At 42.8% G+C, this 25,929-nt stretch overlaps 1 protein-coding gene across 6 annotated transcripts in view; it reads left to right on the forward strand.

Annotated features, from left to right (window-relative positions):
- The window catches only part of map4k3a (mitogen-activated protein kinase kinase kinase kinase 3a), a 275,867-nt gene extending 251,007 nt beyond the window's left edge, over window positions 1-24,860 (forward strand). For all 6 annotated transcript variants that reach the window (XM_070890095.1, XM_070890098.1, XM_070890096.1 and 3 more), the window contains 7 exons: window positions 7,669-7,772; window positions 9,583-9,754; window positions 11,535-11,603; window positions 15,015-15,107; window positions 21,417-21,487; window positions 22,005-22,060; window positions 23,204-24,860. In XM_070890095.1, coding sequence (XP_070746196.1) covers window positions 7,669-7,772; window positions 9,583-9,754; window positions 11,535-11,603; window positions 15,015-15,107; window positions 21,417-21,487; window positions 22,005-22,060; window positions 23,204-23,291 — 653 coding nt within the window. In that variant the 3' untranslated portion in view covers window positions 23,292-24,860. The remainder of the gene's footprint in view (window positions 1-7,668; window positions 7,773-9,582; window positions 9,755-11,534; window positions 11,604-15,014; window positions 15,108-21,416; window positions 21,488-22,004; window positions 22,061-23,203) is intronic.
- Window positions 24,861-25,929: the final 1,069 nt, after the last annotated feature.

Genomic DNA, 25,929 nt, shown 5'->3' on the forward strand with positions numbered 1-25,929 from the left:
AGATAGCCTATCCCCAGAAATGGAGACTGAGAAGTTGAGGAAAGAAAAGGTAGAGTCAGAGATGGACCATGTGAAGGTGAGGAAAGGGTGAAAATTGGAAGCAAAGTTCTGGGCGAGAGCAGGAAACTGCACCAATACAGTCATCGGTGTACCGGAAAAAGAGGTGAGGGAGGTGACCCTGAGTAGGACTGGAACAAAGAATGTTCCACATATCCCACGAAAAGGCAGGCATAGCTAGGACCCATGCGGTTTCCCATGGAGGAAGTGAGTGGAATCAAAGGAGAAGTTGTTCAATGTGAGAACAAGATCAGCCAGGCGGAAGAGGAAGAGGAGGAGGAGGGTGGTGGATGGGGACTGGTTGGGCCTCTGTTCAAGGTAGTCCTGTGTTGTAGCTTCACCAGGTTGGCACTTCCTGGCATGCTCTTCTACGCTCCTCATTGAACCAAGGTTGGTCCCCTGGCTTGATGGTAATGGTAGAGTGAGGGACTGGGCCATGAGTTTACAGATTGTGGTGGAATGCAGTTCTGCTGCTGCTGATGGCCCACAGCGCCCATGGATGCCCAGTTTTGAGTTGCTATATCTGTTCTGAATCTATCCCATTTAGCACGGTGGTAGTACCACACAACACAATGGAGGGTGTCCTTGGTGTGTGAAAACGGATCTTTGTCTCCACAAGGACTGTGTGGCGGTCACTCCTATCAATGCTGTCGGGGACTGATGCATCTGCAACAGGTAGATTAGTGAGGACAAGGTCAAGCAGGTTTTTCCTTGTGTTGGTTCTCTCACCACCTGCCGCAGGCCCAGTCTGGCAGCTATGTCCTTCAGAACTCGGCCAGCTTGGTCAGCAGTGGTGCCACTGAGCCACTCTTGGTGATGGACATTGAAGTCCCCCACCCAGAGTACATTCTGTGCCCTTGCTGCCTTCAGTGCTTCTTCCAAGTGGTGTTCAACATGGAGGAGTACTGATTCATCAGCTGAGGGAGGGCGGTCGGTGGTAATCAGCAGGAGGTACCTGTGTGTGAGAATGGGGGCGAGAAGGGCCTGTGAAAGTACTCAATACTGATGCCCAGTGCAATAAAGGGAGGTGAATTTGAGCGAAAAAATCTGCTAATGTCATTTCCAAAAAACAGTTGTGTGCATTATAATATAGTCGTTTACTTGGAAACCTTCAACTCCTTTGAACTGTGTCAGAAAATGCATTGAAGCAGACAAGTAGTACGAAGTCAATTGATTATAGCATCTCTCTTAGAAGGTCTTGTGCTGTGATCCTTAACTCCTAAACTGATTTGAGTTTCAAATTTCCTTCAGATAATTCACTGTGTGTTTATTGTTAGTGATTGACATTTGTAAGTGATGGAAAAATTGTCAAGAATCATGAATTTGTTCTTTCAACTGTACATATCCCCCACAGCAGTGTTGTCACTAAGCTTATTTTCTTTCTAGGCTTATTTTGTGTATTGAAAAAAGAATGATACTTGAGCCAATCTGCTTTAATGTTGTGCCAGTATTCTATTTGAATGAATCAAAGAATAGTTACAGCATAGAAGGAGGCTATTCGGCCCGTCGAGCCTGTGCCGGCTCTGCAAGAGCAGTTCAGCGAGTCCCACTCCCCCGCTCTTTCCCCATAACCCTGCAATTTTTTTTCCTTCAGGTACTTATCCAATACCTTTTTGAAAGCCACGATTGAGTCTGCCTCCACCACCCTCTCAGTCAGCGCATTCCAGATCCTAACCACTCGCTGCGTAAAAAAAGTTTTCCCTCCTATTGCCTTTAGTTCTTTTGCCAATCACCTTAAATCTGTGACCTCTGGTTCTCGACCCTTCTGCCAATGGGAACAGTTTCTCTCTATCTACTCTGTCTAGACCCTTCATGATTTTGAACACCTATCAAATCTCCTTTCAACCTTCTCTGCTCTAAGGAAAACATAGCCCAGAAGGCCATTCCGGCCCATCGTGTCCGTGCCGGCCGACAAAGAGCCACACGGCCCTTGGTCAGTAGCCCTAAAGTTTACATATAAACCTATGAACAATGACGGAAAGGCAGAGAGCACCCAGCCCAACCAATCCGCCTCACCACAACTGTGACACCCCTTATACTAAAATATTCTACACTCCACCCCAACTGGAGCCATGTGATCTCCTGAGAGAGACAAAAAATAGATTTAAAAACCCAGGCCAATTTAGGGAGAAAAAAATCTGGGAAAATTCCCCTCCGATCCATCCAGGCGATCGAAACTAGTCCAGGAGATCACCCTGGCCGTATTCTATTCCCTGCAGTACTTACCATTATATCTGCTCCGTCCAACAAAAGGTCATCTAGTCTAATCCCAATTACCAGCTCTAGATCCGTTACCCTGCAGGTTGCTGCATTTTAAGTGCCCATCCAACCATCTCTTAAAAGTGGTGAGGGTTTCTGCATCCACCATTTTTCCAGGCAGCGAGTTCCAGATCCCCACAACTCTCTGCGTAAAGAAGCCCCCCCTCAAATCCGTTCTAAACCTTCCACCAACCACCTTAAAACTATGCCCCCTCGTAATAGACCCCTCCATCAATGGCAATAGACCCTTACTATCCACTATGTCCAGGCCCCTCAATATTTTGTACACCTCAATGAGGTCTCCTCTCAACTGCCTCTGTTCCAATGAGAACAAACCCAGCCTATCCAATCTGTCCTCATAACTAAGATTCTCCATTCCAGGCAGCATCCTAGTAAATCTCCTCTGCACCCTCTCTAGTGCAATCACATCTTTCCTATAATACGGTGACCATAACTGCACGCAGTACTCCAGCTGTGACCTAACCAAAGTATTATACAATTTAAGTATAACCTCCCTGCTCGTCTATTCTATGCCTCAGCCAATAAAGGCAAACATTCCGTATGCCTTCTTAACTACCTTATCCATCTGGCCGCCTACTTTCAGGGATCTGTGGACAAGCACTCCCAAGGTCCCTTTGTTCATCTACATTATTAAGTGGCCTACCGCTTAATGTGTATACCCTTTCCTTATTAGCACTCCCAAAGTGCATCACCTCGCACTTCTCCAAATTAAATTCCATTTGCCACTGCTCTGCCCACCTGACCAATAGATTGATATCCTCCTGCAGCCCATGACTTTCCTTTTCATTATTAACCATACAGATAATTTTAGTGTCGTCTGCAAACCTCTTAATCATGCTCCCTATATTCAAATCTAAATCGTTGATGTATACTACAAAAAGCAAGGGTGCCAATACTGAGCCCTGTGGAACCCCACTGGAAACATCCTTCCAGTCACAAAAACATCCATCAATTATTACCCTTTGCTTCCGAACTCCAACCCCAGTTTCTCCAGTCTGTCCACATAACTGAGGTCCCGCATCCCTGGAATCATTCTTGTAAATCTTTTCTGCGCCCTCTATAAGGCCTTCGCATCCTTCCCAAAGTGCGGTGCCCAGAATTGGACACAATACTCCAGCTGAGGCTGAACCACTGTTTTAGAAAGGTTCATCATAACTTCCTTGCGTTTGTCCTCTATGGCTCCATTTATGAAGCCCAGGATCCCGTATGCTTTTTTTTTAACCCCTTTCTCAACCTGACCTCCTACCTTCATCAATTTGTGTACACATACCCCCAGGTCTCTCTGTTCAAGCACCCTCTTTAGAATTGTACCCTTTACTTTATATTGCCTCTCCTCGTTCTTCCTACCAAAATGTGTCACTTCGCAATTTTCTGAGTTAAATTTCATCTGCCATGTGTCCGCCCATTCCACCAGCCTGTCTATATCTTCTTGAAGTCTATCACTACCCTCCTCACTGTTCACTATACTTCCAAGATTAATGTCATCTGCAAATTTTGAAACTGTGTCCTGTAAACCCAGGTCTAAGTAATTAATATATATCAAGAAAAGCAGCGGTCCCAGTACCGACCCCCGGGGAACACCACTGTATACCTTCCTTCAGTCCGAAAAACAACTGTTCACCACGACTCTCTGTTTCCTGTAACTTAGCTAATTTTGTATCCATGCTGCCATTGTCCTTTTTATTCCATGTGCTTCAACTTTGCTAGCAAGCCTGTTATGTGGCATTTTTATCAAACCCCTTTTGGAAGTCCATGTATACCACATTAACCGCATTGCGCTCGTCAACCTCATCAAAAAACCTCAGTCAAGTTAGTTAAACACAATTTCCCTTTAACAAATCTGTGCTGGCTTTCTTTAATTAATCCACACTTGTCCAGGTGACAATTTTGTCCCGGATTATCGTTTCTAAACGCTTCCTCACTACCAAGGTTAAACTGACTGACCTGTAATCATTGGATTTATCCTTGCATCCTTTTTTGAACAAAGGTGTAACATCTGTAATTCTCCAGTCCCCTGGCACCAGCCCCGTATCCAAGGAGGATTGGAAGATTATGACTGGTACTCTACAATTTCCATCTTTACTTCCCTCAGCATCCTAGGATGCATCCCATTTGGTCCTGGTGACTTTTCTACTTTAAGTACAGGCATCCTTTCTGGTACCTCATCCATATCAATTTTTATCCCATCCAGTATCTCAACTACCTCCCCTTTCACCATGACTTTGGCAGTATCATCTTCTTTCGTAAAGACAGATGCAAAGTGCTCATTTAGTACCTCAGCCATGCCCTCTACCTGCATGCGTAGATCTCCATTTTGGTCCCTAATCGGTCCCACTCTTCTTACTACCTGTTTGCCTAAAGAAGACTTTTGGATTCCCTTTTATATTAGCTGCCAATCTGTTCTCATACTCCCTCTTTGCCCCTCTAATTTGGTTTTTCACTTCCTCTCTGAACTTTCTATATTCAGCCTGGTTCTCACTTGTATGCTGAACCTGACATCTGTCATATGCCCCCTTTTCTGCTTCATCTTATTCATCTGTTTGACATGTTTGATAAATTTGCAAGAGTTCTTTGAGGATGTAACGAGCAGGGTGGATAAAAGGGAAACAGTAGATGTAGTGTATTTTGACTTCCAGAAGGCATTCAATAAGCTACCACCTAAAAGGTTACTGCACAAGATAAGAGCTCACAGGGTTGGGGGTAACATATTAACATGGATAGAGGATTGGCTAACTAACAGAAAACAGAGTCGAGATAAATGGGTCATTTTAAGGTTGACAAACTGTAACTAGTGGGCTGCCACAGGGATCAGTACTGGGGTCCCAACTATTTACAATCTATATTAATGACTTGGATGAGCGGACCAAGTGTAATGTAGCCAAATTTGCTGATGATACAAAGATAGGTGGGAAAGCAAGTTGTGAAGAGGACACAGATAATCTGCAAAGGGATATAGATAGGCTAAGTGAGTGGGCAAACATTTGGCAGATGGTGTATAATGTGAGATTATCCACTTTGGTAGGAAAAATAAAAAAGCAAATTATTATTTAAATGGAGAGAAATTATAAGTTGCTGTGGTACAGAGGGATCTGGGGGTACTTGTACATGAAGCACAAAGTTAGCAAGCAGCTACAGCAAGCATGCAGGTACAGTAAGTAATTAGGAAGGCAAATGAAATGTTGGCCTTTATTTGCATGGGAGTATAAAAGTAGGGAAGTCCTGCTATAACTGTACAGGGCGTTGGTGTGAGACCAGACCTGGAGTACTGCGTACAGTTTTGGTCTCCGTATTTAAGGAGGGATATATTTGCATTGGAGGCAGTTCAGAGAACATAAGAAATAAGAGTAGACCATTTGGCCCCTCGAGCCTGCGCCGTATTCAATAAGATTATGGCTGATCTGATCTTGGCCCCATTTCCCTGCCCGCTCCCCATAACCCTTGACTCCTTTATCATTCAAAAATCCCAACCGAAAGAAGGTTCACGAGGTTGATTCCTGAGATGAAGGGGTTCTCTTATGAAGAAAGGTTGAGCAAGTTGGACCTTTATACTCATTGGAGTTTAGAAGAATGAGAGATGATCTTATTGAAACATATGGGATTATGAGGGGGCTTGACAGGGTAGATGCAGAAAGAATGTTTCCCCTTGGGGAATCTAGAAGTAGGGGGCATAGTTTCAGAATAAGGGGTTGCCCATTTAAAAATGGGGATGAGGAGGAATTTGTTCTCTCAGAAAGTCATGAATCATTAGAATTCTCCACCCCAGAGAGCTCTGGAGGCTGGGTCTTTGAATATATTTAAAGTGGAAATACAGAATTTTGAAAGATAAGGAAGTCGAGGGTTTCGGGGACCATGCAGGGAAGTGGAGTTGAGGCCAAGATCAGATCAGATCAGCCATGATCTTGCTGTATGGCGGAGCAGGCTCGATGAGGCCAAATGGACTACTCGTGCTCCTATTTCTTATGTTATGTTATCCAGGGAGCTCTGGCTTTAGTTGCCCTATCTTTCCCCCTCATGAGAATGTACCATCTCCTCTTTAAAGGAAGCCCATTGTTTGATTTACAACCTTTGATTCCAATTTTCCTGGGCCAGATCCATTCTCAGTCCACTGAAATTGGCCTTCCTCCAATTGTTGCCTATCCTTTTCCATAGTTGTCTAAACCTTATGATACTATGATCACTGTTCCTTAAATGTTCCCCTACTGAGACATCCTCTACTTGACCCACTTTATTTCCAGAAGCAGATCCAGCAATGCCTCCTCCCTCGGGCTGGAAACATACTGATAAAGAAAGTTCTCCTGAACACACTTCAGAAATTCTTCCCCCTCTCTGCCCTTTATACTATTACTATCCCAGTCTATATTGGGATAGTTGAAGTCCTCCATTATCACTACTCTATATAGTTCTTGCACCTCTCTGTAATTTCCCTGAAAATTTGCTTGTTATCCTTCCCACTAGTTGGTGGCCTATAAATACACCGAGTAGCGTAATGGCACCTCTATTGTTTCTTAACTCTAACCAAATAGATTCTTGTCTTGACCCCTCCAGGACATCCTCTCTCTCCAGTACTGTAATTCTCCTTATGCTATTTTTTTCTGCCAATTTTCTCCAAATCCTTCCTCTTTTGAAGGCATTGATTAATCCTGGAACTAGACACCCTCCAGCAAACCAGTCAGCTGGTTATTGTACATGTATGATTCTTGATGGCGAGTGTCAGCAGGCTGGGCAACAGAGCCAAGCCAGGTCTCTTCCTCACCTGGCATCCACACAAATGCACTTCCAACAGGGGTTGTTGGATTTGAGAGCATCCCTTCTGAAATCTGTTAACCCAGCACAGATGGGGGATCAAACTTGGGGTCCTTCCTGTATGGCTCAGCTAGTCATTGGATAAACTCACTGAGCCATCTGGGAAGATCTGGATACTGCTCTTAATTCATCATCTAGAATTGTCCCAGTCACTTCTGCCAGCAGTAACCATCAGACCTTCCCCTAATGTTATAGATCTGAGAGTGGTTCTCTAAACACGATTCAGGTTTCGAAAAATGAAATCTATAATTGTACTGCAGGGTGCTTTTCAGAGTTCAAGCGCAGTGTATGCTTTACTGAAATCCTAACTGAATTCTTCACTTGAGGATATGTGAAAATGATGTTTTATTGAAATCTGAGTGGCAGCATTATTTGACTCCTTAAACAAGGATATGGTGACAAATGACAAACACAAAATTTTGTAGCAAAAAAACTTGTACACATTGTAGTACACATTTTATTAGTTGATCGTGTAACCCAACATATGTACAGTGCTGGAAAAAATACTATGCTTATTGTTTGTTACAGTAAGAAATCCTTACACAGGACACAAATACCTTTGTGGTGCTTTGCAATCCAGCATCGTCTTGTTGGAGTGGGTTGAGCAAATGCAGAAGTTTATGTTGATCAAAGTAAGTGGAACATTTACAAATTCTGCAGTTCTGCTTTCATTCAGTCAAAGCTCCAGTATGTGGGTTTATTTTTCCTGTCAAATGCAAGTGAAAATTGGACAGATGATGAAACATAGAGACTGAACGTCAAGAGTTGGATGATTATTTAGATGGGAATTTTTTGAATCTCAGTCTTATGAAATAGCATGTTTACATAATGTTTACCCGATGACAACAATCTTATAAATGGTCCTCAGTAAGGCTATTTTTCACAATTTAATAATTAGGCATTGCAACAAAATTTATTTCTTAAAGTCTACTGTTAAAATGAAAATTATGATCACTATTCCTGCCACTCCACAATATGTATACAGCTACAAGCAAGACCACCGCCACACAACTCCCCAACTGTGTTGCGACAAAATATAGCAACTATGTGCCAGAATTATGTAACAAATTTCACTAAATAGAGCTATTATGCAGCTTGAAACTTTCTTTTTAAACAAATTGCCATTATCAGTTGGCATATAGTGAATGAAAGACACACAAGTTCTTGAATGTTGTTCTTTGTGTGTGAAATGGAAATGGTTTAAATCCAGATGGTCTGAATTTTAAAGAAACATTGATGTCTTGATCTCCTGGGGTTTTTTAGGGCATTAGAGTGGTGCTCCTTGTTTTACATAATTACCAAGAAGTTGATATTTTTGGGGAAATATAAAAAACATAGTGATGCCATGTGTAACTATCTGATCCCCTCCACCTGATCTACCATGTTGGAATGTTTGTTTCTCCTTCCCCATTCGCCTCCCATCTCTTTCCCACCCCACCTGCCATAGCTTCTGTGCATCAATTCTGAGGGACCATATCACAACAGATACATCTTCAAGGAGACAATTGGAGATGAACAGTCACTATGCTTTCAAGAAAGTTACCCAATGTTTATGAAGATTGTTTTTCAGGACTGCTGCATTGTCAAAGTGAATACTTCGATACAATTGCACACTATGGGGAGGTTCCTATTTACAAAAAAATTGCATTACTACTTGTCGTCCCCAAAATGACTGGTTTCAAATATATCCTGGATTCATGGTGTTTGAATAAATTCAAAAAGGAGGATGTGCTCAAGATGGCCATATGCCTAAGATAATTTGGGAAATGTTTGCAGATAATAACATCACAAATACATGAGGTTTAGTGCCAGAGGACTGGAAGGTTGCAAATGTTACACCCGGTTCAAAAAAAAAAGAAGAGAGGGATAAACCTGGTAATTACAGGCTAGTCAGTCTAATTTCAGTGGTGGGGAAACTATTAGACCATAATCCGGGACAAAATAAATTTTCGCTTGGAAAAACATAGGTTAGATAATGAAAACCAACATGGATTTGTTAAGGGCAAGTCGCGTCTAATAAACTGAAATAACGGAGAGGGTTGATGAGGGTAGTGCAGTTGATGTGCATATGGACTTTCCAAATATCTTTGATAAAATACTACATAATGAACTTTAGCAAAATTGAAGCCCATTGAATTAAAGTGGCAGTGACTGTGGATACAAAATTGGCTAGGAGATGGAAAGCAGAGAGTAGTGGTGAATCATGAAGAACTCATTGTGTGTTTAAGTTCTGAGTCTCTCATCATGCAAAACATTATACATATAAAAATGGTTCACTTCTCCCATCAATTTCTCCTTTCACAGCACTTCAATTCACATTAATCTTGGTGCCAGTGAATGGAATGCAATATGTATTTCAAGTAAGCCTTGAAAGAAGGGTTGATCTTGATTTGAAAAAACAAAATATATTCTTAATGCCTATGTCTTTTGTTTTTGCCCTAGCATGTTGACTTTCCTCTGCCAAATCCATTGAAAGTTTTTGAATTGCTAGTGGTTCCAGAACAAGAATATCCACTGTTATGTGTTGCTGTCAGTAAAGGAACAGAACTTAATCAAGTAGTACGATTTGAAACTGTCAATCCAAATTCTACTTCGTCCTGGTTTACTGAAACAGGTATGTTGGCTTTCATTTATTAAATTTTAACATAATGTCAAGTGATGGTTTTCATTTACTCAGGTTTTTAAAAACTGATTTGGAAAGAAACTATATTATCATATACATTTTGCATACTGTGTATAAAGAATCTAAAATTGCCAGCCAAAGGCCAGATCAATGCTCGATGAGAAGAATTTCAGAGGGATTTGCTTGCTTGGAGACCAACATTAGAGTAGCAGAGTTGTGGTACCAGATTGTCTACCATTGCTTTCGATGGGAGATGTGCATAGCCTGTTTTTTGGGGGCAGGGTAGAATAGGGTAAACATGCCTTGCCTTTTTGTTTGCATTATTTTTCCTGTTTCTTAGTGATTGTGTTTACGTGGTTTTCCAGCGCAGTCTGTGTAGCCTTTTAACTGAGTAAAAGTAACTAAGGAGCCGTCTTTTCTTGTCACACATTGTAATACTGGTGCAGTGCGCACAAAAAACTGGAAGAGATTGGATTTGAACAAGTCATTTTCTTTCTGTACAACCATGTTACATAACGACGTAGATCATTAAAACCCTGTGCACCCACAAAAATTTGTACTTTTAAAAAAAAAAAGACAGAACTATCAAAGTAATATTTTGCCAGTTGACTTAAGTAACATTGATTTATTCTTGAAAGGCAGTAACAGCGGGGACAATTTTATGGACATACTGACTAGCCTTGATAATCCTGCAGTTTTTTTCATATATGATGAATATTCTATATGTATTCTCCAGTGTCCCATTCTTAATTTTCTTGTTTCTGTAAAGCACAACTATAAGTTTACTGCCTTTTACCAAATCCAAAACCAGGTAGAGTTGGGCAAATGGAAGAGACATGTCTGAACTCCACTCTGGTCCATTTAATTTAGTAATTTGCTGTCCACCTCTGTGCTGGGCTCTGTGGGTATAGAGGCTGGATTGGTGTACAAGGTTTGTTGTCACTACCTTGCATGATAATGCTATCTAATGAGGCAATATACTTTGCAACCTTGCTATTGTTATGAGCATTGAGTATCGAGGTGTTCTAAAATGAAATTTCTTGAGTGGTTATAATCGCTTCGTTTTGAAGTGACAAATTTAGTTTGTGAGGTCTCCCAGCAACTTTGTGCAGAAGAAGAATGAAGAAGGTAACCATGATACTCTTGCCACCCATAGCAATTAGAAAAATCATGAACATGATGGTTCCTGTTCTATATGGGACCCCATAGCCATCATTTGCAGAAAGACATTGAGCACGGTTGAATTATGTAAGTTGTAGGGTTAGATAAAAGTATTCTGCTACTTTGCTTCATGTCTTGTCTTCCTCCAGATCAGTTGAGAGGCAAATATGAGTGTTTGCTGCATCTGTCCTATGCGCAGCCTGTTAAAAAGGTTCAGGTTTTGAATTTTAAAGTTTTATTTCTGTTGCATGTCTTTTTTCTCAACAATATTTTAGTGTGTTTGTAAGTACTAATAATTCAAAATTAAATTATTAGTACTTACAAGCAATGGTATTTATTTAGAAAAATAACATTGCAATTGTTTGTGTTCCAGTTTAAAGGAAACAAACACAGTTAGATGATTGCCAAACTTGTCAGAATTGAGCAGCCTTTAATCACCACTGCTCATTCATGAGGGAAATCTCAATTTAAAAGTCAAAAACTCCCAGCAAAGCCTGAGTAATTCCCACAGGTTCACCGTCTCTGGTCTATTTCACAGGGAAAATACATGCTTAAAAGAAAACTGTAAATATGCTGCAGATGAGTAATGCTGTGATGTTCCTTTTTACAGATACACCACAGGCAAATGTCATTCACGTGACCCAGCTAGAGAGAGATACAATAATAGTCTGCATGGATCGTAAGTTTTCAAAACAAGATAACTGCATTTTTTTTAACTGCTATTTTCATTTTATCCTTTAAACAAATAGCATATTGAAAACAAATCAAATGTTGTAACTAGCTTTTTATTAAATTTAAATATTTGAATGAATTGGTAGTTTCTTGAGCGAGCTGGCACAGGCATGAAGGTCAGAATGGCCTCTTTCTGTGTATGATTCTATGAATTCTGTGATCAAGTGGTAAGGAATTACTTTTGGCACCCAGTATCAGCAGCAAGTATTTCTTTAATAGGTAAAGCTAGCTCTGCCTTCAATTCAACCTCAAGAATATAGCCCAATCTGTCAGTACAGGTGCAGAATTGAGAATCCGGAACCCTTTGGACCGAAGCCGTTCAGATTCCAGACTTTTCCGGACTTTCGATCGATCGTCTTTCTGACGTCACTGATCCGGAAACACTCGAGCCCAGGTTCAGGTATTTCCAGATTTCGGAACGTCAGAAAGGAGAGGGGGACCGGGCCCCGCCGGCCGAGAGCAGGGGGTCGGGGGCCCCGCCGGCCGAGGGCAGGGGGTCGGGAGCCCCGCCGGCCGAGGGCAGGGGGTCGGGGGCCCCGCCGGCCGAGGGCAGGGGGTCGGGGGCCCCGCCGGCCGAGGGCAGGGGGTCGGGGGCCCCGCCGGCCGAGGGCAGGGGGCCGGGAGCCCCGCCGGCCGAGGGCAGGGGGCCGGGGGCCCAGGGGGCCGGGGGCCCCGCCGGCCGAGGGCAGGGGGCCGGGGGCCCCGCCGGCCGAGAGCAGGGGGCCGGGGGCCCCGCCGGCCGAGGGCAGGGGGTCGGGGGCCCCGCCGGCCGAGGGCAGGGGGTCGGGGGCCCCGCCGGCCGAGGGCAGGGGGTCGGGGGCCCCGCCGGCCGAGGGCAGGGGGTCGGGGGCCCCGCCGGCCGAGGGCAGGGGGTCGGGGGCCCCGCCGGCCGAGGGCAGGGGGTCGGGGGCCCCGCCGGCCGAGGGCAGGGGGTCGGGGCCCCGCCGGCCGAGGGCAGGGGGTCGGGGGCCCCGCCGGCCGAGGGCAGGGGGTCGGGGGCCCCGCCGGCCGGGGGCCCCGCCGGCCGAGGGCAGGGGGCCGGGGGCCCCGCCGGCCGAGGGCCGGGGGCCCCGCCGGCCGGGGGCCCCGCCGGCCGAGGGCAGGGGGTCGGGGGCCCCGCCGGCCGAGGGCAGGGGGTCGGGGGCCCCGCCGGCCGAGGGCAGGGGGTCGGGGGCCCCGCCGGCAGGGGGTCGGGGGCCCCGCCGGTCGGGGGCCCCGCCGGCCGAGGGCAGGGGGTCGGGGGCCCCGCCGGCCGAGGGCAGGGGGTCGGGGGCCCCGCCGGTCGAGGGCAGGGGGTTGGGGCCCCGCCGGCCGAGAGCAGGGGGTCGGGGGCCCCGCCGGCAGGGGGTCGGGGGCCCCGCCGGCCGAGGGCAGGGGGTCGGGGCCCCGCCAACCGAGGGCAGGGGGTGCGGGGCGGGCCGGTGAGGCCCGAGGTTGAGCAGCAGCGGGACCCCAGGGTTGGCGGGTCCAGGTTCCAGAATATTTTACAGATTCTGGATGACCCTGCCACCGATTGTCCTGGATTCTGGAACTCCGGATTTTCAACGCTGCACCTGTGAGGTTTTTTTTATGTCCCACGCCATTCCTGTTCATTTTTATGGCCTTTCTAAACAAGATAAGTAATTTAGTGCCAATTTGTTGTGAGTTGTAGCCAGTATTGTGCCACTGACCCAGCCCAGTAAACACTGGTTTGAGACTGCCTCAATGAATTTAATCAAGGATACTTGCCCTTGACAGGAAATACTTTCATCCAGTTATCCTGAGTTGGACTCAAACCCAAGCCTCAAAGATGAAAGCACAATGTTCTAATCCTCTGTACCACCTGATTTAAAAAACTTTTTGGCATTGTTAGGTTTTGGATTTTTTAAATTTAAAGCAGCTTTTTCAACTCCTTTCCAGGGAACTGTCTCTAAAGACATTCCTTTGATATTTAATAGTGCAACATGGGTTTAGCCTTTTGGTTATTTACATGTGCAGGAAGCATTGATTTTGTGCCTTTTCCAGGGAAGTTTACCATTAGTTCAATTGTATGTATGTGTCACAAAAACTTGCCCTTTAAATAAATCATTCCATTGGCATCAATCCCTCAAAGATGCTGTTTATTGGAAGCACTCACAATCTAGCATTTTTCTGTTCAAATTGTTATTCTCTACTGAAAACGCTTTGTTCGTATAGCCGAATGCAGTAGCTGACTGTTGACAAAGGAAATTAATCAAACTTTCCCTATACCTTCTCGTCAGAGTACATGTTATAAATAGTTAGGCTTCCAGGGTTAGACTAGTAATTTGGTGTCAACTCTCAGCATGTATAGCAGAATTCAGTACATTTCCAATGGGTGATCCAAAGACAAATTTCAACCTAAATTTTATTTTTAAGTATAATAATACACAGATTCACCTAGGATTCACTGCAGGCCTTATCATTTAAAAGTAGACAGGATATATTTAGAGTGCTAATTTGACTTATCATTTAATTGAATCCACGTAGGCTTACAGTAGACACAGTAAAATGTAGCGAGGATCAAGCAAGTCACATTTTAGGGTAAGTTGAGCTCAGTTGCTTTGCTTGAGATGGATTTAATCTTTTAGTACTTGATGGTTATAGAACAAAATTGGAAAAAGCTCAGACCTTTCTTCGCATTTAAACATTGGAATGTTTGTTGCCTTTATTAGTAGATTAAACCACAGCTAGATTAGGTTTCTATAGAAAATTTATAACTTGACAAAACTCTCTTCTCTGAGCAATTGGACAAGAAATATATTTTTCGGCATTGCAATAAATTGTCGTGGAGAGCTGATAAATTGACCTATTGTTAAGAGGATACCGATACTCTCTCTTCCTCAACCACCCATTCCCTGCAGGTCTGAAATTTGAAAGGTTCCCTCAGGACAGCTGCCTTTGTTGCCTAATGTTATAGTGCTTTCAACACTTTTTTCTTGGTGTGGCTTGTTTAAAAATATGGTACTGGGGGTACTTTCTCATCCATACACTAATTTTAGTGAAAACGTTAACATGGATATAAAGCCGATTCTGAATTTTATATTCAAGTCAACTATTTCGTTAACATGAAAAGATGGAAAATGTTCCCAATTGTCTGTTGAATTCTACTAGTTATTTTTGTTAAATCTATAATACTTTGGAAGTGAACTTTCATTTGAAATAAAAGGTATATTAATTCTGCAGGTGCTATGCCTATTCTAATAAATGGGTCCTTGATTAGTTAATTAGCAGGAATAAGATTTCTTTTCACAAGTACTTGGAACATTTCAAGCAACTGTTTTTAATACTGTCTATGGTAATGTACTAAAACTTGTACCATTCAATTACTTATTTCTGCAACTGTATTTTAACATTCTAGGATGTTTAAAGATTGTAAATCTTCGAGGTAGATTGAAATCCAGCAGAAAGCTGTCATCTGAGCTAACGTTCACTTTTCAAATTGAGTCAATAGGTAAGAGTTTAATCTATCTTGTCAGTGAGGATTTGTTGCACTGAAACAGGGTGCTACTCAAAGTGGAAAAGTATTCATACAAAAATTATTTACTTGTCGCTGATGAATTGGACTTGTATTGCTACTTATGTTGCATTGTTATGAGCCGATTTTTAGCAAAAACATCACTGAGCTGTTCAATAATTCTGTTCAAGTTTTCAACATGAATCATCTTAATTATGAACACTAAACAAATTAAACATAAAATCCAATTTTCATTTCCGTATAAATGTAATCCTAAATCAGTCTCTTGTGTGGGGAAAATTCAGATACAGGCTGGATTCACTCTGTTCTGTTCACTGCATCTTCTGCATTCCACCTGCTGTGTCCAAACTTACCTAACGAATTCATGCAGATCAGGTCTGCATGCAACAGTTCAGCCAGTTCTGTCACTGATGGAACTGTTGATGAGCCAGATGTATCCAACAGCTACAATTTTTTAATTGTGTTTTGGAACATACTATTTTGATAAATTCTGTTCAGAACAAAGGCCGAAGAAATGAAGATGATCGGAAGGCCCATGTGATTGTGGTACAATAGTTTTGGGTCATCTCAAAACAGGCACCTTTGATTATTATATGAAAACTACATGAAGAGTGGAATGAGAATAATGTTGTCTGTGTATTTCATGCTTTGTTTATATTGAGATTCCATGTTGTATGCAAGTGCATATAGATTGAGTTAGCTTACTTTGCACTGTTGACTGGTTAGGGTGCTCCATGGATGTGGCAGATGGAATACAGGTATTGCAGTGGGTAAAGAGTGAATCCAGCACTGTGTCTGAATTTATCTTAGTCAGAGATTGATTTGAGTGTTTATACTAGGGATGAAAGTTTGATTTTTCACAGTCTGATGCTTATTTGCAATGTAGTAGGCCATCAGTCCAGTAGTGGCTTATGCTGGTCTTAAAATAGTAGCAGAATGCTTTGCACACATTTACAGCTGCATTTAGTAACCAGGGTGTGAACAGGGTCAGGGAATTGAAATGTCAAATAAGTGTATTCACTTCCTTTTCGTAATAGAATAACAATGGTATTTTAACTACAGATCTTATAAAGTGCTTTCACTCTAAATGACATGCATTATGCATATCCCCTCCTTCCATTCTACCTTGGGTGGTATAACCTTCAGCTATTTTAGTCCTACAAATATGGAGGTCATTTCGGGTTATAATAAAACCAATCAATTCACTATAAAGCTTGAAATTCACTCTGGCACAGAAATATATTCTCTCCTGTTCATGCTGTAAGAGATGTAGGCCTAGAAATGAGGAAATCCTGGAAACCTGCCACTAACATTGACAGCCAAGGATAACGGTCGATAGACGAGAGAGTGCAGTCAGTACTGCCATTTTGGTACTGTTTGCTCATTATCAACAGCGTGGCGGTGATTTGCTAGTGCATCGCGCTGTTTGCGTCAGAAGGAGGCCAAAGGTTACCTGGGTCTCCCACTCACAGTTTAGGGGAGCAGAGAAGAAAGGAAGGACCCGAACAGTTGCGGTACATGCTCCAGAAATATTAGCTGCCACTTGATGTTTATCGTTGTTTTTCTTTTTGTGTATGACATAAATAAAGATGATAGATCTTATCATAGATCATTTTCATTTGTTGTAATGGAGATCACCCATTGAATTACTGACCCACAAACACTGCAGGCCTCCCGGAAAGCTGCCAGAAAATGCAACCCCCCCCCCCCCCCCCCACTGCCACTGATGAGCTAAAAATGAAAGTTTAGAAGAAGAACCGTGGCAAAGGAGATGTTTGAAGTTCTGGCGTCCATCCTCAAGTCCTGCCGGACTCCTCATGGCCATTAACATCGCTGAAAGACCTTTTAGTAGCCGCAAATCCTGGCATGATTTAGCATGGGAGCAATGCGATCAGAAAACTCCAAAATGGATGAGCTGGCCTCAACTCGATGTTGTACACCAATTGACATCACACTCCACCTCATTAAAATACTCTCACCGGGGTACGGTAGCATAGTGGTTATGTTACTGGACTAGTAATCCAGCGGCCTGGGCTAATGATATGGAGATGTAAGTTCAGATCCCACCATGGCAGCTGGGGCAATTTAAGTTCAGTTAATTAAATAAATCTGGAATAAAAAGCTAGTATCAGTAATGGTGACCATGAAATAGCGGATTGTGGTAAAAACCCATCTGGTTCACTAATGTCCTTTTAGGGAAAGAAATCTGCCGTCCTTACCCAGTCTGGCCGATATGTGACTCCAGACCCACAGCAATGTGGTTGACTCTGAATTGTACCAAACTGCTACAAAGAAGTATCACCAGATGGACTGCAGTGGTTCAAGAAGGTGGCTCCTTCTCGAGGGCAAGTAGGGGTGGACAACAAATTCTAGCCTTGCTAGCAACACCTACATCCTAGGAATTTTTTTAAAAATTAAAAATCAGTTAACAGCAATGCTGACGACCTGCCGAAAATGGCGGTACCTTTCATGGCGCAAACAATCTGAATTTCTACTCCCTAATTTCTTTAGTTTATCTTTAACACCATCTGGCATAACATAGATACTTTTAGTATTGGATGCAATGATATCAAAGCAGATAATATTAACTGCCTCTGCCTCTCCACTTTAAGAAACCTTTTAAAAATCTGTGTCTCCAACCATCCCTTCTACCATCTCCCCTAACTCCTCTTCAATTGCTCAGCGGCTATAAGCTTTTCAGACATTTACTAAGTTATAGATACTATAAAAATTATTAAGTAGCAACAGGTCATACAGAACTTTGTCAAACTATTTTCAAAGTTTAGGTAATTACGTTGTAGGGCTTGCCTAAAGTCCACTTGGGCTGTCACTTCTCAAACAAGGTAAAGGCAGTTGAAGATAGGAAATCTACTGTTAATTCAAATCCCTTCCCCATCTCGCCTTGACTGTAACCTCAGCTGACTAATCTGCCTGCAAGGGTCTGACTCGGTCAGGATTGGCATACCAGCAAGCGGTTGTGGAGGATTCCCAGTGGCCGACAGCAGGGAGCTTCCTCTGTAGTTGCCGCAGTCGGACTTGTCCCTTTTTTTGAAACTGGTCACGATTACGGCATCTCTGAGATCTCCCGGCATGCTTTCCTCCTTCCAGATAAGAGAGATGAGGTCATGCATTCGTGCCGGTAGTGCTTCTCCGCCATACTTTAGTGCCTCAGCGGAGATTTCATTTGCTCCTGATGCCTTGTTGTTCTTGAGCTGATGGATGGCCTTTTCTACCTCGTGCAGGCTGGGGTTTTGCTGAGATGGTGGCGGGTAGCATGCTGTGGGATGGAGTCGAGGACACTCGTGTCAAAAGCAGAGTTTCGATTAAGGAGATCCGAAGTGCTCCTTCCAGCGGGTCCTGACTGCCTCGGTGTCCTTAATGAGTGTCTCCTTGTTCTTGGCCAGCAGTGGGGTGGGGCCTTGGGTGCTTGGGCCGTAGGTGGACTTAACTGTGGTGAAGAATCCTCGCACATCAAAATCCACGGCGCAGCCTTGAACAACGTGGACCATTTTCCATACCTCAGGAGCCTTCTATCAGCAAGAGCAGACATCGACGACGACATCCAACACCGCCTCCAGTGCACCAGCGCGGCCTTCGGTCGCCTGAGGAAGAGAGTGTTTGAAGACCAGGACCTCAAATCTGGCACCAAGCTCATGGTCTACAGGGCAGTGGTGATACCCACCCTCCTGTATGGCTCAGACGTGAACCATATACAGTAGACATCTCAAAGCGCTGGAGAAGTACCACCAGCGATGCATCCGCAAGATCCTGCAAATCCACTGGGAGGATAGACTCACCTACATCAGTGTTCTCGCTCAGACCAACGTCCCCAGCATCGAAGCACTGACCACACTCGATCAGCTCCGTTGGGTGGGCCACATCGTCCATATGTCCGACTCGAGACTCCCAAAGCAAGCGCTCTATTCGGAACTCCTGCACAGCAAGCAAACCCCAGTTGGGCAGAGGAAATGTTTCAAGGACACCTTCAAAGCTTCCTTGATAAAATGCAACATCCCCACTGACACCTGGGAATCCCTGGCCCAAGACCGTCCAAAGTGGAAGACTAGCATCCCCCATCATAGGCAGTCCCTTGGAATCAAGGAAGACTTGCTTCTACTCTTAGATGTGTTCTTAGGTGGCTGAACAGTCCAATACAAGAACCACAGTCTCTGTCACAGGTGGGACAAACAGTCGTCGAGGGAAGGGGTGGGTGGAACTCATTTGTCGCACGCTCCTTCCGCTGCATGCTCTCGACGATGAGACTCTGTGCTTAGCGCCCTCCCAGATTCACTTCCTCCAGTTAGGGCGGTCTTTGGCCAGGGACTCCCAGGTGTCAGTGGGGATGTTGCACTTTATCAGGGAGGCTTTGAGGGTGTCCTTATAACATTTCTGCTGCCCTCCTTTGGCTCGTTTGCCATGAAGGAGTTCCGAGTGGAGTGCTTGCTTTGGGAGTTTCGTGTCTGGCATGCGAACTATGTGGCCTGCCCAGCAAAGCTGATCAAGTGTGGTCAGTGCTTCAATGCTGGGGATGTTGGCCTGGATGAGGACGCTCACGTTGGTGCATCTGTTCTCCCAGGGGATTTGCAGGATCTTGCGGAGACATGGTTGGTGGTATTTCTCCAGCGACTTGAGGTGTCTACTGTACATGATTCATGTTTCTGAGCCATGCAGGAGGGCGAGTAGACCATGAGCTTGGTGGCAGTTTTGATGGCCTGGTCTTCAAACACTCTTTTCCTCAGGTGGCCGAAGGCTGCACTGGCACGCTGGAGGCGGTGTTGGATCTCATCGTCAATGTCTGCTCTTGTTGATAGGAGGCTCCCGAGATAAGGGAAGTGGTCCACGTTGTCCAGGGCCGTACCGTGGGTCTTGATGACTGGGGGGCAGTGCTGTGCGGCGAGGACAGGCTGGTGGAGGACCTTTGTCTTACAGATATTTAGCGTAAGGCCCATGCTTTCACATGCTTCAGTAAATACGTCGACTATGTCCTGGAGTTCAGCCTCAGTATGTGCACAGGAGCAGAAGAGCATCCAGGAGGGCGCTGAGCACCTCGAGTCTCGTCGCCAAGAGCATGCAGAAATCAAACGCAAACAGCGGAAGGAGCATGCAGCAAACCAGACTCCCCACCCACCCTTTCCTCCAACCACTGTCTCTCCCACCTGTGACAGAGACTGTAATTCCCGTATTGGACTGTTCAGTCACCTGAGAACTCACTTTGAGAGTAGAAGCAAGTCTTTCTCGATTTCGAGGGACTGCCTGTGATGATGATGACCAGCAAGCCCACTGGCCAGGCTTTGTTCTGCAGAGGATCATGTGATTACAGGCAGTCACTAAAGAGATTATGGTCCCATTCACACTTGAGCAACAAAGGACAATTTGTGCATTGGATTCCAGGGCATGATCTGTGGCTTTTGGCCTGCTTTGTGGATGGCATGGCAATGCTTAGCATCACTCATAGTTTTGGTACTGGACCAGCAACCCAGAGGTTGCAAGTTCACATCTCACCACAGCAACTTGTGAAATGGAATTCAATGAATCTGGTCATTTATGGTGTAGCACCAGAAAAATGACTACAGAAGCTGCTGCATTGGCATAAAAACCCAGCTTCACTTGGACAAACATGTTTCTGTACACTTTTTTCAATTTCCCCAATCCCAGGTGTAAAACATAAGACACAAGCACAAATTAAAGTTATCCTGCGTATCCTCCGATTTTCCCAGTAAACGTTGGTTTTCAGACATACTAGTGGGTAGCAGTGTCCCACAGGAGAGTTCTTCTCTTGTTATCATCAAATGTTACTCCTGAACCTAAAAATGTTTTAATTGACAGTCTGGTTGTTTTAAAACAAATTTAGATCAGCTCCCTCAAGCTGCCCACTAATGTTGAAAAAGTTGGTTAGTTGTTTTGCATGTGACATCACACTCTTTATTCTTTCCTGGGTTGTGGGCATCGCTGGCAAGGCCAGCATTTATTGCCTATCCCTAATAAAGAAAGAAAGATTTGCATTTATATAGTGCCTTTCACGACCACCAGACACCCCAAAGCACTTTACAGCCAATGAAGTGTAGTCACTTGTCAAGTAGCAAATCAAAGAGCAGTTTCACTATTTTTTCTCAAAATGCCGTACTGTTTAAGTTCACATTGCAGCTCGTCAGTTTTTCAAACACCCTTAAATGTTTTAATTGTTGAAACTTAATAGTTAATGGCATTTTGGATTTGAACTGTTTAATGACTGCCCTTGCCAGCTGAAACTCAGCAGACAATAATTTGCATTTCCCCTTTTATTAGTTTGTTTACAGGACAGTGTGCTCGCTTTCTGGAAACATGGAATGCAGGGAAGAAGTTTTAAGTCAAATGAGGTAAATGGAAACACATTCTCAACTGTAACCTCTATTTGTATTGTACCTAACCTTTTGAATTTGTCATTGAAAATAAATTTGCATTACACACTTACTATAAATGGGAGCTTGAACTACTTTAAATAGTGTTCAGTTAAAATCATTAAACTGTTCGGTGATTTCCCAGTGAGCACAGTATTTATCTATTGGATGTGCTTTTGTTGGATATGTTTACTTCCTTGTACATCTAAACCACAAGGAACAATATAATACATTAAAATATGCAAAAACTCACACTCCTATTGGTCACCTCACATTGGATTGTTTTACAGTGCAAAGCATCTTACATCTGTACTTGATTCATTCTTAGAACAAGACTTGATTTTGTATTTTAAGAATGGTAGAGTAATGGGGAAGAAGCAGATGCTTGTTAACTTCCGATACTTATTAAGTTGTCCAATTTGTTCTATACTAACACAATTCAGTTAATGTTACAAGTGTATTGCTGTTAATTCTAAAAAAAATACTTTTTTTCTAGATTACACAAGAAATATGTGATAATTCAAGAATCTTCAAACTTTTAGGTTCTGACAGGTTAGTAGGGTGCAGACGTTGTGTAATAATGCTGCAAAAACATTTTACACATTCTGTACTTCAAATAATTTATACATACACCACATCGGAACCTACTTCAGAACAGGTTTTCATTTTACTTTTGAGATGGGGTTGGGGGGGAGGATGTGAGGAAAAGATTACCCTTTGTGCATTGTTTTTTAAATGTAAGTTTTCCTTCTACTGTCGGCTGGTGACAAAAACCTTAAGACCGGCTGGGGCTGGGTTATATTTAATACATTGTAGATTGTGGTATTGTATAAATTCAGTGTGCTGCAGGAACAGACAATCCATATCCAGATCTCTGGATGAGCGACATTAAAATAATACAGTGGATAGAAATATGAGAGGTGGGGTTATTTTGAAAATTAGATTTGGAGAGGGCATATAATTTATTTGAGTTCATTTAAAAGTAAATTAATAGAACTTTAATATGCCTACAGTCTTTGCTGCAATTAAGTTCACAGATGTCTCTGTAAATGTAGTCCATGGCATTCTTTAGTTATCCTGTCAAGGGATGTACTTTATGGTACCATCTTCTGACATCACCAATCACATGAACTGGCCATGACTAGTAGGCTCGTCCCTTAATTGAAGCCTGATTGTCAAGGTCAGTTGAGATTGGGATTTTAACTGTTCCTTTGAGTGTACAATTCTAACAATGATTAGGTTGCCCAGGATTTTTTTTCTCTCTTCCACAATAGACCTTACTGGTATGGGTGCAGTGCACCCACGGGTAACTGCAATTCTTTATATACGAGCCCAAGAAAGTAATATGTTTCAACCCAGAAGGTAGCTGAGACAATCCTGTCTTCACCCTACATCCACACGTGTGCCATTTTCTACAAGGGGTTACTGGATAGCAAATGATCTTTTTTGTTTCCTTTCTGCCCTCCAACCCTCACCCATTGGATTTGGAGATGCTGGGACCAATTGCTGTGCTGTCCCTACTTGAGAAATGTAAACTTGGCACATGTGGTGGATTGAATCCAGAGCTCAGTAACACAGGGCAATACCACTGTGTCCTTGGGGAGCTGTATTTAGTTATTTTAATTGAGATTTGATTTGAATGCTGATTTAATAAAGAACATAGATTTATTAAATATGCTTTTTATTTCCTTGTAGGGTCGTGGTGCTGGAAAGTAGACCAACTGACAACCCGACTGCCAACAGCAACTTGTATATCTTGGCTGGCCATGAAAACAGCTACTAATTGCCATCAGATTTTTGCATGGGAGTGTACATAGTAAATACACAACTGCTTTCTTCAGCAATGAAGAATGTTTGAGATTGTTCAGAAGCCACAGTACTGTCTATTTGTCGTAGACAAAACTAATCAATGTTTTATTTATTGTGGCATGAAACCTATGCGGAGGACATTTTAAGTGCCACAACCACCTTAATTTCAAAACGCTACACAAGTGCTTGGTTTACCATATGTAATCTATGTACATAAATGTGTAGTTTTTTTCAGTATGTACTTCATATTGTTGAAGTCGCACACTATAACTCTTAATGTAGATAGTAGTGCATATGATGTACAGGTAAGTATCTTTACTGTACAGATGTGTAAAGGTTTGCATGATGCAAAACTTAATTTGGGTACTGCTTTTAAGGAATTATTTGGGTTTTACTTTATTCAGTTGAGATTAGTATATATTTTGCAGCAAGATATGAGCAGTATACCCATGTAATCATCTGACTAACACTGTTGTATTTTAAAGTGTAATTTAGATATGAATTGGAATAATCTTGAAGGGTTGTAATCTAAACCTTCATTCATTTGTATGCTTGTTGGTTTTAACAGTTTTGTTGCAAGTACACTGGTATTAAGTTTGCACAATAATAATGCTGATAAAATGTGATGTATTTTACTCACGTAGTTAAGTGGTGAACTGTCGGGCATCCATTTGGATTTAATTGTCCTCTTAAGAGTAGCAGAAGAGTGCTGCAGTTTAATAGCTGTTGATGTATTTTATATATATCATGTTTTAAACACAAAAATTGGGTTGGCCAACTTTTACTGTCCCGGTAACATCTGGATTTTACTTGGTAAAAAGTAAATACAATAGTACCCTTTCTCTGCTCTCAAGTCATGCTGCCCTATGCTAGCAAGACTCCAAAAGCAAATACGATTGTATTTTTTGTATATGGAAAATGAAAACACTGTAAAAAGCTTTAACTATGGTACCAACATGCAAAATGTTCAAAGTCTTGGTTCATAAAATTATACACAACTTTTGACGTAACACTATACCATTGCATTAATATCACCCAGTAACACATTTTCAGCTGCCAATAACTTTTGTAACTAAAACAAGGACTTAACTTTTCTAAATGGTAGGGGTTTGAAACATCCCATTTCAGTTTATCAATTGAAACTGTTCTTTGTGTAAGCCTCATTCTGCCAAATCTACAAACATACTTCAGCTTTTCTCCACAAACTGTATGCTCCTTTACACATAGCAAAGGTTAGTTAAGTGTTTCTACCTCATGTAGATACTATTTTTGTGAGAAACACTCAGCACAAAAGCATTATTGGTATTAGATATTTTCTTCTGATTCAGTCAAGTTGCAGTACCTAATATTTGTATAAAGTATCAACATAATTGCACATATGGGCTTGTTACTTTTTTATACATTTCCATGTTTTCATTTGGTTATGGTCATTGGGAACAAAATGTTTTGATTTGTGTTGATTAGCCAAAATACTGACATGATCCATTCAGATGTTTTCTGTTATGTATATACTGTAAAATAAATTCAAAGGGTTTACATTTAAGGTTTTCTTTTTAAAGTTTGCGGGTCTGAAATAATTTTTATATTAACTTCATTGCTTCCAACAAATCTCGACTTTTCTTTTTGCTAAAAAATAATTGTGGTGCTCCAATTACTGCCCTGACTCAGATCAGCTAACGCATCACAGACTTGGGGTCTTATCTGTATTGCTTAGTAACTGGTACCATACAGTGTATTCACCCATTAAACCACCAAGTGAGCTATGTACTCTATTTTTGCAAAAACCCACCTCTCTACCCCACCCCCAACTGTCTGCAGTGCAGTGATGATTAGACATTTTGGGCTCAAAATTGCCCAGGAGTTGCTCTGATTTTTTTGGAGTATCTTAAAAATCCCCATTTTACACATTTCATTTGCAACAGTGTCAGTGAGTTAGTTACGATTTTTTTAGTTTAGTTTAGTTTTTCTCAAAAGGGGGCGTTACCAGCCACCTACGCCAGTTTTGGCCATTTAGGCCACTTTGGCCAGCTAATAGTTACTTCAGATCTACTTCGGCCAGCGTATGTGGCCACTTCAGAAAACCCTTGCGAAGAGTTAAGAAATCAGCACAGGTAGGTACATCGGAGGCCAGCAGAACTTAATGACTTGACTAAAGAATGTGAATAGGATCAAACAGCAATACAGGACATCATATGACAAACTTCGCAAAGTTAATTTACTATACAACAAACACATTCATGGAAGCTTAAACTATAAAAATACAAAGTAAAAGATAGTTGAATAAAATTGCCCTAATCTCTCAACTAATTTAAACAACTATTTGTTTGCAATGATTATACTGGGCCAAAATTGAGCCCATATTATCTAAATAAAGTCTACTTCAATAAATAAGAGATTCTCTCTGTGTTCCTCCGTTATGTTCTTCTGTCACAATAGCCCCGCCGCCAGCCCCTAGCCCTGGCCAAGTGGCCGATTGATGCGATTTCTAGATGATTAAAGCTGCAAATCAAATACCCCTACTCACAGTAACATTGGCCGCTATTGGTTCCCACGCTGCAGCAACACAGAGAGGCTGGGGATTCCAGTAGCCGGTATCGGCTCCCGAATTTTTT

This window comes from Pristiophorus japonicus, chromosome 9, assembly GCF_044704955.1.
Source record: "Pristiophorus japonicus isolate sPriJap1 chromosome 9, sPriJap1.hap1, whole genome shotgun sequence".
Taxonomy (NCBI): Eukaryota; Metazoa; Chordata; class Chondrichthyes; family Pristiophoridae; genus Pristiophorus; species Pristiophorus japonicus.